The 14,607-nt window shown below is 39.2% G+C and overlaps 1 protein-coding gene across 1 annotated transcript in view; it reads right to left on the bottom strand.

The window, feature by feature from the left end:
* Nucleotides 1-14,607, bottom strand: part of LOC119724932 (RNA-binding protein 38-like) — a 66,085-nt gene that overhangs the window by 24,811 nt on the left and 26,667 nt on the right. The window contains exon 4 of the mRNA XM_038196254.1: nt 3,111-3,161. Within this exon, the coding sequence (XP_038052182.1) occupies nt 3,111-3,161 (51 nt within the window). The remainder of the gene's footprint in view (nt 1-3,110; nt 3,162-14,607) is intronic.

The following is a 14,607-nucleotide window of genomic DNA, read 5'->3' on the forward strand; positions in this document are numbered from 1 at the left end:
TGTAATGTAGTTACTTACACAGGGATTTGTTAAAACAATAATGACGTGTACCACCCTAGCTCCATGGTACCACCCATGTGGAACTGCAAAGTGATGTTATCCCAGCCCAAACACAGGCTCTTGTGGAGGCTTTTATCTTGTCAGCTCTAAAAGAAAACATCCTTTGCTCAAGACAAATTTGTATGCTGTAACAGTGTGTGAGAACAGGCCATGGTACACAACAAGAAACTTAGCGGGTGATGGTTGGTGGAGCCACTTCCCCCTGTGTAGGGGGCGAAGCGAAGCCTTGTCTATTCAGATCAAATCTATTGTTAATGGCAATTTATGCTCAAAATGATCCGCAACTAAGTTTCTGGCAAGTTTTTGGATACATACAGGTCTCCAAAAACAAGATGCAAATAAACTTTTTGAAAGCCAGTAAACTTCAATTTTCTAAATGAGAGATTTGGCAAGTTGAGTTCTCATTATGTCATTCAAAAAAAGAAATAGAAAATGGAAAAAGGCAAACAAATTACTAGAAAAGGAGATGAAGTTGATACCTCAAAAAATGATGGACAATATATCAAAACTTTCTTTTTTTGAATAAAAAAAGGAGTTTGTTTTTTTTGCTCCCTCTGACAAGTTTCAAGTTTGGCCTGCAACTTGCCCCAAAGTAACCCCAAAATTAGAGAGAAAAATAAAAATGCCTTCCACTGACCCCTACCAAATTTTGTAACAACTCCACAAGAATAAAAAGTGATAAAGAAAACAAACAAAAAATGCCCATCAATTCAAACGCGCCACACAAAAAAAATCTGCAGCGGTGGCTAAAATAACAGCTTAAGAGAAGCGTTCAATAGGCTAGGTGTTGTTTGGCTGTTTTTATTGGTGAATTTAGTTGCCACTTTCCTCTGCCAAGATTCTTGCTAAATCAAATGGTTACAAAGGGAACCAGCGGTGGGTTTTTTGGTTGACAAAACAGACCAAAAACAAACTACACGGAGTCTTTTGTAATGAGAAGTGCTGAGACGTTGATTCGGTAAGCAGGGGTGGGCAGTGTGAGCCCCGTTGCGGGGCGGTCAACAATACCTGTGCAGTGGCCGGTGAAATCGAATGTTGGACCTTAAGCTAATATTTGTCGCAATGATAGGGACTAGTGACTCTAGCTAGCAACTATGGGTCTCCATTTAGTTTTTCATTCCTTATTTTTTCTTGAGAGCAGTGTGTGGTCAGTGCGGGCTGGCACTGTTTGCATGCTTAACAATACTTGTTTGCCAAACTAGTAGCCAGAAGGACAGAATCACTCCCCTTTAATCTATATTATTAAGGACAGTTTTCTGGGAGAAGTTTGTTCGAATTGACGGGACCCTGATGGTGAAATTCCATCACATGGGTTCAACCACAGAGCAAAAACACATTTCATGAGCAGGGGTGAGATTCCAGGAAAACAAAAACAAATCCACAAAAAATATTTGGCAGAGTCCCAGGGTCTATCCCCAGTACATTAAGATATTTGCATCAAAAGGTACTACCAATTGCAATTCTTTCAAATAAACTTTTGACCCCAAGAAGAACAAAATATTACAATGATGATGCTTCTCATATAGGATTTCTAAAATCCATGAATCTAGAAAAGATACATGACCCCTCCCTTTTCAATGACTGTAGTCTGGGGAGACACGATGACGTAACGGTCAAGCTGGGAACAAATCTGCTGGTTACACACCGATGTTCCGACTGCACATATTCCTATCCCTAACCCATAACCCTAACCCTAACCATGGAGGAATAATGTGTTCTTATTCCTCCATGCCCTAACTAGGAGTAACACAATCTTATGTGCAGGTTGTCGGAACATAAGGGTGACAGAACATAGGGGTGTCGGAACATAGAGCAGTCACCGATTTGCTGGGCCGAAGCGATCACGTGGTTTAGTGACCGCTTCGGTATCATCACTCTTGTCCTGTGCAATACTTGTTTTTGTAGTGAATTGTTCAAGTGAAATCTGGGGTTATTTCTGGGATTTCGGCAGGACTCAGAGATAGGCTTTTTGTTTTTAAAATATCTTTTCTCCATAAAACTATCTATTGTGTAGCGCGCCCTTTGAAGTAAGTTTCGTGTAAACCCAATATTAGTCAGCAGTTTCAAGTCATAAAGAACTTAAATTACATGTACAAAGGTCCCAGGAGGACAGCAAAATGACAGAAAATAAAATGAAATGCAAATAAAAAACATAAATTGTGAACTAAGAACACAAGAGAGCAAACACAATCATTCCCAATAAAAATGAACCTGAAATGCAAACATTGGTTGCTGGGTACAGTGCTGAACACCCCTCGCACTTCACACCAAAAGCTCACTTTAGGGAATTTCGCAACCTGTTATAGCAAAACCTTTTCAATTTGCCAGTCCACAATCAAACCATAAAAATAGAGTTGCACACAAGACCCAGAAATACCGAAAAAGTGCAGTAGCATTGAGCGACCCAAAACCCTCAGATAAGCAAGCCCTATATACTCCATCCTCAGAAGATTTTGAAGTTTGGGAGAAGTGTGAAGTATCGTTGAAGTAAAGAGTGCTTTAAAATATGAGAGGTTCGGCAGCCTGTGGGTCGGTTACACAAGTGGGAACGGCGGGCATTGTCCACCAATTTAGGGAGCGGCACACTTCAACTGAAGTAGGTGCTCCGGTATTAGTCTCTACTTGTAAGTGTGTAACGAGAGGCTGTACATATGGGAGGTCTATCTCTTGAAACTAGTCAAAGACACTTTCTAAGGGGTTCCTTGACGAGTATACTGCTCCAAGTGCTCTTGGTATCTTTTGGTTAATTATTTCAAGGCCCATTTGTACGTCAGTGGATATGTTGCTATATCATGTACCCAAAAGTTCTTATCTCATTTCTTTCCTTTTTTTTCCGGAGGGGAAATTTTTAGAGGTAATAATGAAATGATGCTAGGAGTGAGAAGAGATGGGGAAGGTTCACAATGTAGAGTGTTAAATTGGTGTTAACAGAGGTTTATAACAAGTAAAAATAAGTCAAGGAATTGTAGAAGAAGAGTACAAATTAGAACAGAGAAGTAAGTTGACAGGGAACAGAATTCCATTTGAAAGGAAGACAACATTGTACATACCTTCCTTGTCCTTGTGCCTTTGTAGCTAAGTCATCATAGTAAATACCATTCCTAGAAAACAGAAATAAACACTGGTTTAAAGATATGATGTCAGGTTGAGGGGTGGACATAGGGGCAAACAAGTGGAACACCGAGGTTAAATGACCACCAAGGGAGAGTTTCTCCACATTCCCCCAAAACAAGGAGGGCAAAAAATCCCTCTCTTTTTTGTTTGTGTCTGTTTTCAGAGAGTAGAACTGTCTGGCGCTTAAACAACTCAATTAAACCTCTCATGGAAAACCGTGACCCCAGGGTTGATAACAAACACCCAGTTTCACACCCAAACTGGAGGCACACTTCCCCTTTGAACAGGCAGTTAACACCTGGGTGAGGGGGGCAGATTAGGAACATAATAGGGGCGACAATACAATTAGGGTTTGTAAAGAGGGAAGCAATGGGGGGTGTTGGTCTTAATTTTAGGAGCAATCTACTTTGTTGTTGTTTGCGGTGTCGGCAAAGTGTGAAACCGGTAATAAGTACTTATTGAAGTTTCTTGAGGAACTCAAAATTGTAAATGACAGAGATTTTGAGGACACTGTGAACTGAAGGAAACTGAGAATGTATCGGTTATTTGCAGTGATAGACCATAGAGCAAGGAACACACATATTTGTATTACCTAACAAATCTTGCAGGCTCTAAAAAATTGATAAATCTTGTGTTGTCTACTTTTCGTTGACAACGCAACGATTATAATGTTTTAAGCCCACAAATTAATATAACAATTGGAATTGTTCTCCAAAAAAAGGTTTGTGGACTTCTCACATATAGATCTTTTTTACACAGGTATATGAACCAGTCCAAGAAGGTCTTATAGAGTCCACAATGCATGACTTACTAAATCAACAACCCATGATGAGAAACCAAAATGCCCTCCTTTCCTTTCTTAGAGGATTTTTCCTAAACCTCAGCTTCATCTTCCCGGCTTTGTCTTCAAAAGATTTTAGGCTCCTAACTTGGGGTACTACAGCTGTGTGTATAGTGTCAGTGTTCAGTTTTAGGAACTCTAAATCCTACAAAATGTTCAGACAAACTCTTCAAAAAGATAAGTAAGATTTGAGGCTTTGCATGGTGGAGATACTAAATAAAGAAAGAGTTTATACCTCTGGTTCTTTTCAGAACCATTCTCTTAGTTGAGAAATTATTCGCACATGGTGTTTCCGCAAACCTTTCATTATTCATTATTTTCAAAAAGAGTTTGTTCGCTTAGTTTGAACACTCCAGAGATGGAGTTGAAACCTCAGTTTGGAAAACCACTCAAGGACAACCTCCAAAAATACGCATCCCAAGAGTACAAGACAGGCCCAACATCAGCACCCCAAAAACAACAAATCTCAAGACAGGTCCGCTTTACAAGAGCTCCATCTCTGACAACAACATAAGCTCCTCAGAATGAGCATCCTCTGCGAGGGGACACACAGACCCATAGACAAAAGTACCTGCAGTATGTATGTGCCCCACGGCATGGGATCCCAAGAGCACAACTCTACCAGAAGAAAGCTCCACCCGGAAGACACAAGGGCCACTATGTAAATACCTCACTCGGTAAAAGCGGGACCTTTTGTTGGTGCAACTATGGATCCACCCTGGTAATTATAGGATGGGTTTCAATAGGGGAGCCATGAGGCAGGACTTTTTGAAGAGGAGAATGAGTTAAGTGTGAGGCTACTTCAGCTGACAGGGATCTGGCATGTTAATTGGGGTCTGCCTCTCATAAATGCTGTGGGCATTAAAGAAAGTCTTTTCGACAGAAGTGGCACAGGAACTGTATGTTTTGAGACCTTGCTCCCCCAGAAATCCATGCAGTAAGCCAGTATGGTATTTCAACTGCCAATGTGCACAAATATATTGGTCACGGGTTATTCGGGATAATCGAACGCTCATCAAAGGCACATGAACGCGCAGGGAGACGGTCGCATGACGCTCGCAAATTCATTACGAGCAGAGTAGGCGTTCGCGTAACATTGCGTCAGCGATTTTATCCCGAATGACATTTGACCTGGACTACCTTATCGAGATACCAAACTGGCTTATTGATGAAGTAAATGGCTTTAGTTTTACTGATAAAGTTCAATCCAATCCTCCAAGATGTTTCAAAATATCCTCCAAAAGGTTTTGAGGAAGGTGCAGCCAAGCTTTTTTTCTTTTACATGAGGCTTGACCTTATGCCTCTCAAAAGTTGAAGTGCAAGTAAATGTTTCATTGGTTTTCCACTGAATGGCTGATTTAGACTGATTCGGACCAACAAATTAATGTCCAAGGTTTTTACGATTATAATGAATAAATGATGTCTACATTTGGCTCAGAAGGTTATACCAACTTCACCGCAAGGACTTCGTTGCACCAAATCCCAACCATTTTAGGTAAAGGAAAAGAGGAGACATCGAGCCAACCCCTGCTAGCTGCCAGCGTGCAATAACATGCCGCTCAGCAGCAGCAGGAAGGCCAATAAAACTTGGACCTGAGCGATAATGTTACAGGTTCCCTGGCATTACGGACTAGTTTTATGAGGAACAGAAATAGATGTTTACTTGTCGTGACCATCTCTATTAACAGTTTGGAATGATGCACTGCCCACGATGAAAATAAATCAAACGGGAACTCATTATATACATGAACGGATGAAAAAATCATTGACTTTTTAGTTTTGACATCAAATGTGATGTCATGGAAATCTGTTTACATCACTACCAGTCATTATGGCTGAAAGCGACTTCCATATCAGTATCTGTAGTCTATCAGGCTACCAACTTCATTTCAACTACTATATTTTTATTGCGTCCTTACAATAAAAAAAATATATCAAAATGAACTATGGCAAATGTGGAGAATTATTGTCCAGGGAAAAAAACAGGAAGGAAGGAAGAAAGAAAGAAACTAGAGATTCGTGTTTGTTGAGTTACAAACGCAGAGTGGTCAGGCTGACAATTATTTTATTAGAAAACATGAGCCAGTGAACAGAGGCAGACATGAGGCAGAAACTTTTGAAGCGAGATGTAGTTAAGTTCATCACATTATGATCACAAGTCAAACACAAGTCGATCCTAACTAAGGTCACAAATCAAACCACAAGTCAAGTCAAGCAACATGGAATGAAACGTGACAACAGAATGCCTTCAAATGCCACATTTCATATGAATAGCGTAGCTGTCACTACAATCTTGAGACTGGAGGACATGTAATTGACTTGTGATAACTTTGTGATGAGGACTTGTGAGAGATTGCCTATACAACCTTGCTGCTGCAGAGCCCTTATAGCAAGATATCCCGTTTCAAAGTTTACATGTGTACTCCAGACAACCATCAACTGCGACAGTGTTTAACTGAAATATGCGCAGAGGAAACTATGGCCTGAGTTTCTCTGAACCATATTACACTGGGACCTCTAACATGTCTCCATCTTTAACAATTACAGCCATATGACTGCTATGGTCTGCAGCACATGGGCCCAATTAACGAGGTGTGATGTAAATTCCAGGCAACCTTAGCCCTGTCCCTCCCCTCCTGAACCCAAAGTCATTGAGTAAATTTCCTTGCGGATGTTTTGCATAAAATACACGACAGAATAACCCACACTTTTTTCCCTGAAATAGTGTGGGGGTGGCACACAAGTGACAGACGCACGCAACTTTTTTGACCAAGAAATATTGACTTATAAAAAAAATTCATGTTAGGTGATCGCGTACCAAAAAAATTCACAACAGCTGTCAAGCGCGGTGTCGAGTTTCCTATATATTGTTTTTTTCGTGGCATTAGTCTTTCTGAGGGAATTTGGCAAAAGCTTTGCATGCAAGAGAGCAGTGGCTTTTCATAAGCTTATTCCCAGGGATATACATTAAGTCTGGCATAAAAAAAAATGACTGACCAAAACATTCCAAAGTTTTGAGCAAATATGCTGGATTACTTCCAACTTAAGCGGTGGGTATTAAATGCAACTGGGGGAGTTTGCACAGTGGCCCTTTTCTTGCCTTTTTTATACTTCTGTGGCCCGGGTTCGAATCCAACTGAGGCTGATATATTGATTGGTTTTCAGTCCCTATCTGATTCTGTGCATGCATGGTTACCTTCCATGTACTGTAAAATATATCCCTCATTGGTGACAATTATGTACAGCAAAATTGTAGTGCCAAAAGTCATCAAAATAGTGAATCGCAATCTCAAGTCGACCTGCAGCAATATCTGAAATTCTGGATGCTTTTAATTCAAATCGCCGTTATCAAGTGATTTGGAACTCAAACCTCAGCGAGACCGATAGCGAATCAACCACACTACTTTAATATTCAACCCTGCAATATGCCATTCTCAAATGACTGCCTTGCATGTATGACTTCACTGTACACCCACAAGAGACGATGGGCAATGCATCAAGACAGGACATCTGACATTTTATAAATAAACGATCTGGTTCGGTTGTCTCAATCTCAGACTTACATGTGACAAGCCCATGTTAATGACTGCGGTTGGGGCTGCATAGTGGACATTATTCATCCCATAGAGTTATGAATTCTTACCTTGTACATGAACTGTTGTACAAGTGTAAAACTGGTGGATAACACCATCGCCAACATGCAATACAGACTTATGATGACTGTGAATTCACAACCATGACATGAACAGCAACAAACCTTCAAGCTAACATTCTTTTTAGAGCTCTATGCTTACAGGTCAATGAAATTATTTAGTTAAATGAATAATCGACACATTTCAACACACATTTGTACAAACAGAGACCGGATACCAATTTTACCCTAAAGCTACAATGTAGGGCTGCCTTTTTTTTGGGGGGGGGGCCTGTTTTTTTTTTTTACCATAACACAGAAAGGGGAGGGGGGGGGGAAGAAATCCAACCCCTTCCCATTTAGGGTTAAAGGACCTGGTCAGAAAACATTTGCTTAGTCAGTCATTGACATTTGCTTGCAATAAGTTCAGTCTAATCAATTATCTTAAATAACTCCAACTGTTACAATAATTGTGAGTTGCCTTCATATGTCTGTGTGGATCATTTGCTTAGTGATGAGGTCATGAAATTTTACTTAATGTTACAATGGACGTCAAGTTGATAATGCTTTGAGTGACGTGCACAAAATTAAATGAGGTTTTGAGTCAATTAGGGATGCCCTTCATAAAACACACATTCATAATGATCAATTTGGCAATTCTACAATCCAGGTTTTTGTGAAGCGGAACTCGGTAAAGGGATTCAACATTTTGTTTTCTGTTTTTTTTTTGTGAAAATGGAAAGGCAAGATATATCAAAAGCATCCCTCACTGAAAACTGATATTTTAGAAATTTCATCAAATACTAAAGTGCAACACATGCACTTATATGATTGTTTAAAATATTGTAAGAATCCCTTGATGTTAATATATGCAGCATAACGTACGTGTATAGAAAGTCAAAAATATATCAAAGGCATCCCTCAATGGAAACTGATATCTTATATATTTCTTAAATGACTTTTAAATGACACTTTAAAGCATGTTTAAAATATTAAGATCCTTACAAGATCCTTACATCTGCTTAAACAATTCTGGATGTCCAAATGCTTGGGAAGAAATGACGCAAAACATGCTTCCTTGCTGACACCACATACGCAGTTTGTGTTACATTTTTTGTTTCATCTTCTAGGGGGCATCCACGCAACACCTGACCCTTAACATTAGGATGAGTTAGAGACAGCTGCTGGCCGCATCAATCGGCATAGCATCCTTCCAAAAGTATCTTCCCCAACCTTAAAACAAAACAAGCTGGGCGATAATCCTCAGCTGTTCCTGCAATCACAGCGCAAAGCAGCAATGCCCTAGACCCGATCAGATCCCCACTTATCAAAACAACGAGTTAATGAGAGAATTTACTGCCATACATGTACTTGTACTTGGCCTAGCCCAACATTTTCTTTATTAAATGTCAACGAAAGTTGAAACCAAAATACAGATTCTATGCAACTATCTATTTAAACAAGTAGAAAATGTAAACATTATATTTGTGGCATTTATGAGCAAAACACATTCCATGAAACACATTTTTGGTCAGTTCTAATTGTTGGTGTGAAAGTTAGTAATTTAAAGTTCAATTGCAACTCTCACAGAAATCTCCTACCGGTGTATCAAGTGAAGTACTGTAAGTATACATGTAGATAGTTTAGTTGTATTAAAATACAGTTCAGTTTACATCAACCAAATGAACAAGAGGTTTTCTAACTCTTCAAAGCTAGGTTTTCGGCTTTGGTGTTGGGAGAAGTCAGAACTCTATACGCCTTGACTTGGAAGATTCTCGGTCAATATTGCTGCATGCACATCAAAATCATACATGTACATGTACATGACATGGAGGCTGAACTTTATTCTTTTGTGTGAAATTAAAGGCTTCACAATGATTCTGGAGCATGAGTTCGCACGGTTAGGTCAGAAAAAATCTGTAAGTCTTCAGGCAAAACAGTTTGGGGTGAACTACAGTCTGCCAACATTATTTTCCCATAGTGTTGATGTGTCCTTGTGATGAATGTAAAAACGCCCAAGTTGGTGACAAAATAACCACAAGGTAATTTGCCAGTTGTCAGGTCTGTCAGCATCAAGTGACCCTAGAGTACGCCCCAGCTGCCATGACCAATGGGGTGCTATGCCCAGTGGGTCACAAGCCTGGCCCATGGTCATTTAGTCTGGCCAGTTAAATGTAGCTTAAAGGGCATGCCTGTTTCATATCCCTGTGGATTTTGTTTGTGCAGGAACCACATACAAATGTACCTACTTTTAAATGACAGGTATTCCCTTTAGTATTATTTTTTGGGGGCTCATATATGAAGTTGAGGAAAAGCCTTTGTTTTTGTTCAGATTTTTTTTTTTTTTTCTTCTTCTTCCTCTTCTCCCTCTTCTCCTTCTTTTTCTTCATCTTTTGTCCTAAGTCTTGAAGACTTGGTACATTTTTTGTCTTTTTTTAGACTTGGTAACACCAGAGGTCGAAATTGAACACAAAAACTTCTTGGACGTAGGTACTATAGCGCGATTGATTTTGTTTTGCTTTATAGCTTTTTATGCTACATGAGTGTCAGGTGCACTGTCAAAATATCTTCACTGATGCATCTGCTTTGGTTACGACTGACGGCCATTACTGTCTGGCTTTAATTTTGTCTTCTGTAAAACCAGACATTCCATCCATTATGCAGACACAAGATTATAAATGGTTTAGCATTAACTTTTTTTAGACATGTGGATTTGCCATTTCAACATGTAAATAAATGAAACTACGTGTATAGTTATATCAACATGTGGTAAAAGTTGAATCATTAGTCTTTTAAGAGTTTATGCAATTCGGCTAATTTGTTTTACATGTGTGCGTATCATGTCATGCATGGTCTATGCGGTTGCACTTTCAATCCGTTTTAGAGTAAAACTTCCATGCATAGTAAAAAAAAAAATCTAGTTGCAAAAGTTTACCACAGGATAGCAAGAATGGGCAACAATAGCACACCTGCCGGTAGTGGAACTTGAAAGGACTTGAACAAATCATCTATATATACACACACCAAAAATGTCATCGCTTTGTGAGTACTTTTGTCATCTTTTCCTAAATCGGACAACTGGGGTTAAACTCCGAGGGGTAAATCCTGGGGCAGCACTCTTTGCAAATAGCTACGATGGAAAGATTTTCTTACAAAAGAATTGTTATTCAGTCAAAAAACACGCATAAAAACTTGATCGTGGGAAGGAGCACTCTCTATTCAGTCACCAAAACCCATCAATTATTTATGTTTTTGCTTCAAAGTAGATAATCAATGATACTTTTAGCACTGTGAAATTTTATGATCAAGTTTAATAATCCATATAAGTTTCCTTTACAAAATTATCTCGGCAAACTCCATTTGCCTTATGACAATGAAAACTCCAGGAGGAATATTCTGTCCAAAACTGGAATGTGGGTCAGTGCCGAAAGTGGGTCAGTGTCCAAAGTGGGTCAGTGTCCAAAGTCGGCCGGTTCAAGCGTGGTTCAAGTTTAGAATTTTCATTTTGAACCTTAACTATGATCAAGACACTGCTGCTAGGAATTTTTCAAATCCTCCAAAATCCACCACTGTATAAGAACCCAATGGCACATTCTTTCTATATGAAGGGTATCAAGCCTGGTGTCCAAGTAATGGATAAAATCTACCTCAATCATGCAATTCTACAAAATATTCCGAATCCTCCTAGTGGATTTTAAAGCATCTTCGAGGACGTAGGGTTCCTTAACGAAATGATCTGAAATGGCCCTTCAGTTCTCTATGTCTTCTCAGTGTTGTAGTCGAGTGCATTTCTATGAGTACGAGTATGCATACTTTTCCACGAGTAAGAGTACCTTTCCATGAATACGAGTATTAGTACAAGTACTTTGCCATGCGTACGAGAACGAGTACAAGTAAAAGGCCAATTTTTTTTTCAATGACTATGACTCGAATACCAAAAAAGGTACTGGAGTCAAGCACAAATACAGGTATAAGTAAAAGTACTTTCCATAAGTATGAGCAAATTTCAATGTGTCACATGTTTTCAAAGTTTTTTTTCTGTCGAACTCGGCATTAAGAAATGCAGAAGCCCCCAAACAGTAGAAAACTGGTTCTTAATTTTCTTGCCTGTAGCTCTTAAAAACTTTACATTCTTGTGGGAAAACAGTTGCTAGAGTACGAGTACAAGTACTTTGTCATGATTACGAGTACGAGTACGGTATTTTTCTGGCAAGTACGAGTGCTACATTCTTATGAGTACAGTGAGTAAGAGTACAAAAGAAATATACTCCAGTACTTGTACAAGAACGAGTACGAGAGCAACCCTACTACAACACTTAGGCCGCTATACATCCCATTTTAAGCTGTTGTTTCGTGCAACAAAGCTGGGGACAACTTAATTCATAGCTGAACATTTATAAAATGATGATATATATTTTAAAATTGATTCTCCCCAACGATAAAAATTGCTCAGTAAGCCGTAAAAAAACAAAAATGTCTAGCTTTTGTACGTGAGTAAAGAGTACCAAAGAAATATACTCCAGTACTTGTACGAGAACGAGTAGAGAGCAACCCCACTGTGTCTTCTTCATCCATCAACGACCTAGCAAGTCATACGATACTATCAGTGTTCTTGTACATGCATGTGCATCCACCCCTTTAAAATGCCATTCAGCCAAGGTCAACTCTGAAGTGTGGGAGTTAATGCACCCTGCAGGGTCCATCTGGGGGAAAAAAAAAAGCTGGGCCAGGATTGGTGGAGGCATTATGAGAGTCGTGTGCCATGTCTCATGTGATATATCAATCCTTGGGTCTTAAGAAGGCCCCCTGGGTGTGAGGGGTCTGGTAGCATGATGGATTAAGGTCATCAAACCAAAATCTGCTAATATGGACTGCGAGTTGTGTGGTGTGAAAGTGGAAAGTGCATTTACATGGGGTGGTGGGGTTTTGGACTGTGTTACTATAGAGTGTGTCATGGTCATGGCATGGTCCTAGTTTATTCCAAGCAAATAAAAAGTCATGAGGAAAATGTTTAGTTGACTTAATTAACCCATTATCACCTGTATCACACTGCATTATAACATTGTGTTACATTGTATTACATTGTGTTTACTCACTGAAGAATCAATAAAAAGTGCTGGGACAGTTTCGGGCGCAACAGTCAGTGACAAAGGGATAAAACAGCAGGTTTTGGTGACTCAAAAATTGGTGGAACGATTCCGATTCTGCCCACTGGCCACAGTGCCATATTCGCTCAAAATCAAATCCACATTTTACCAAGGAAAAGTAGTGCTATTTATTAGGATCCTTGCTTTAAAAATAAGGCTTCTTTATTCAGAATTGTTGGGTAATACCTTAAATATTGTGAACTAGAACCAGCAGAGAGTTAATTCTTAATAACTTTAGTCACAATTCTGATTTTAAATTTGCGATTGATATTGTGACACAGCTGCTAAAACCTGTACGAAGAAACTATGAACAGTACAGAGAGGGCGAAGTGAGCACTTTTTTCTGATAAAGGCCAACAAACTACAGAAACTGTCTTCCTAGCCCTGTAATCATTTGCAAATGCTTAACGAAATATTTGATCCAATTCTCTTTGACATCTATGAGCAGATAGGATGTCCAGCGTGTGTGCATATTTGTGATGACAGCCAAGCAATAGTGCAGGGTATGCTTTTCTCATCATCATCGTCAAAATTTTGTTTTTACACCATGTGGGAATGACCTTTAAATATCAGCATTAAAGAGATGGGATTGGTGTTGAAACTCAGTGCTCTATAGAATTCGAAAAGTGAGACTTGGAAAGCGTATCCTCTTTGCTGTGGCCCATAACCTTTTAAGGTTATCAATTTATACTCTAAAAACTGAAGAGTTGAATTCAACACTTACATGTGTTCGGTCAGTGCAACAATTTGAAAGTGTTAAAATCCAGCATTTTAAATGTTAAATCCAACATTTAAAATGCTAATTCAACATTTTAAATGTTGATTATGTTGATTCAACACTTTCAAAGTGTTAAAGTGGGAAAATGTTGAATCAACACTTTACAACTTTTAGAATGTTGAATTAGCATTGTAAGTGTTGACTTTAACATTTAAAATGCTGGATTTAACACTTTCAAAGTGTTGCACTGACTGAACACATGTAAGTGTTGAATTCAACACTTCAGTTTTTAGAGTGATATAGTGGTGTGCATCAGAACTGGGTACCTAGAGCATATCCAACAATAGACCCTACGCATAAGATCCTATAAGCAGCCATCTTAGCAGGTTTTCTTTGCTGTTTTAATTCAGTAACAATAAATACACAAAAGTTCTAATTTAACACTGCAAAGACTGCAGTGTTAAATTTACACCATTGGTATCTATATAGGACCATCTGGTGTTAAATTTTACTGGTGTTGTCCTATATAGATACCGAATGGTGTTAAATTAACACTACAGTTTTTGCAGTGTATTAGTATACAGAAGCACTGCCCTCTAAGATGGCCACGATGCATAAGCTCTATAAGAGATCAAACAATCACTGGTGAAACTTTACAGGAAAATTTACAGTTAAAATGTCATTTACAGTAGAGAAAAAAAACACAGAGCTTTTTCACGCCAGACTCATCAAGTAGATCTAATAACAAGGAGTGTTCCCCTGTTTACAACCAGATCAGCCTTTAAGCTAACAAGTCAGAAGATAATCCTTCCTGATGGACAGAAGGGAGCATCTCTGATCATCCTAATTGGCAGCTTGATTCAGCCAATCGGCAGGCAAGGCGATAACAGACAGGCTCTTGATGAGATAAAAATCGCGCTGGATGTTGGTTTGGACGTTGGTTGCCAACTCCTGGCCCCCAGCTAAAAATTCCTTCACATGCCAAGATGTGTTTTTGGTGAGGTTACCTTTTGATTCGATTTGAAGGAATAAGACCTGCACGGGGTTGAAGGGGTACTGTGTCAAATCATGGAGGAAATGTGTTCTTATTCCTCCA

The sequence above is a fragment of the Patiria miniata genome, unplaced genomic scaffold (genome assembly GCF_015706575.1).
Source record: "Patiria miniata isolate m_02_andy unplaced genomic scaffold, ASM1570657v1 HiC_scaffold_18, whole genome shotgun sequence".
Classification (NCBI taxonomy): Eukaryota; Metazoa; Echinodermata; class Asteroidea; order Valvatida; family Asterinidae; genus Patiria; species Patiria miniata.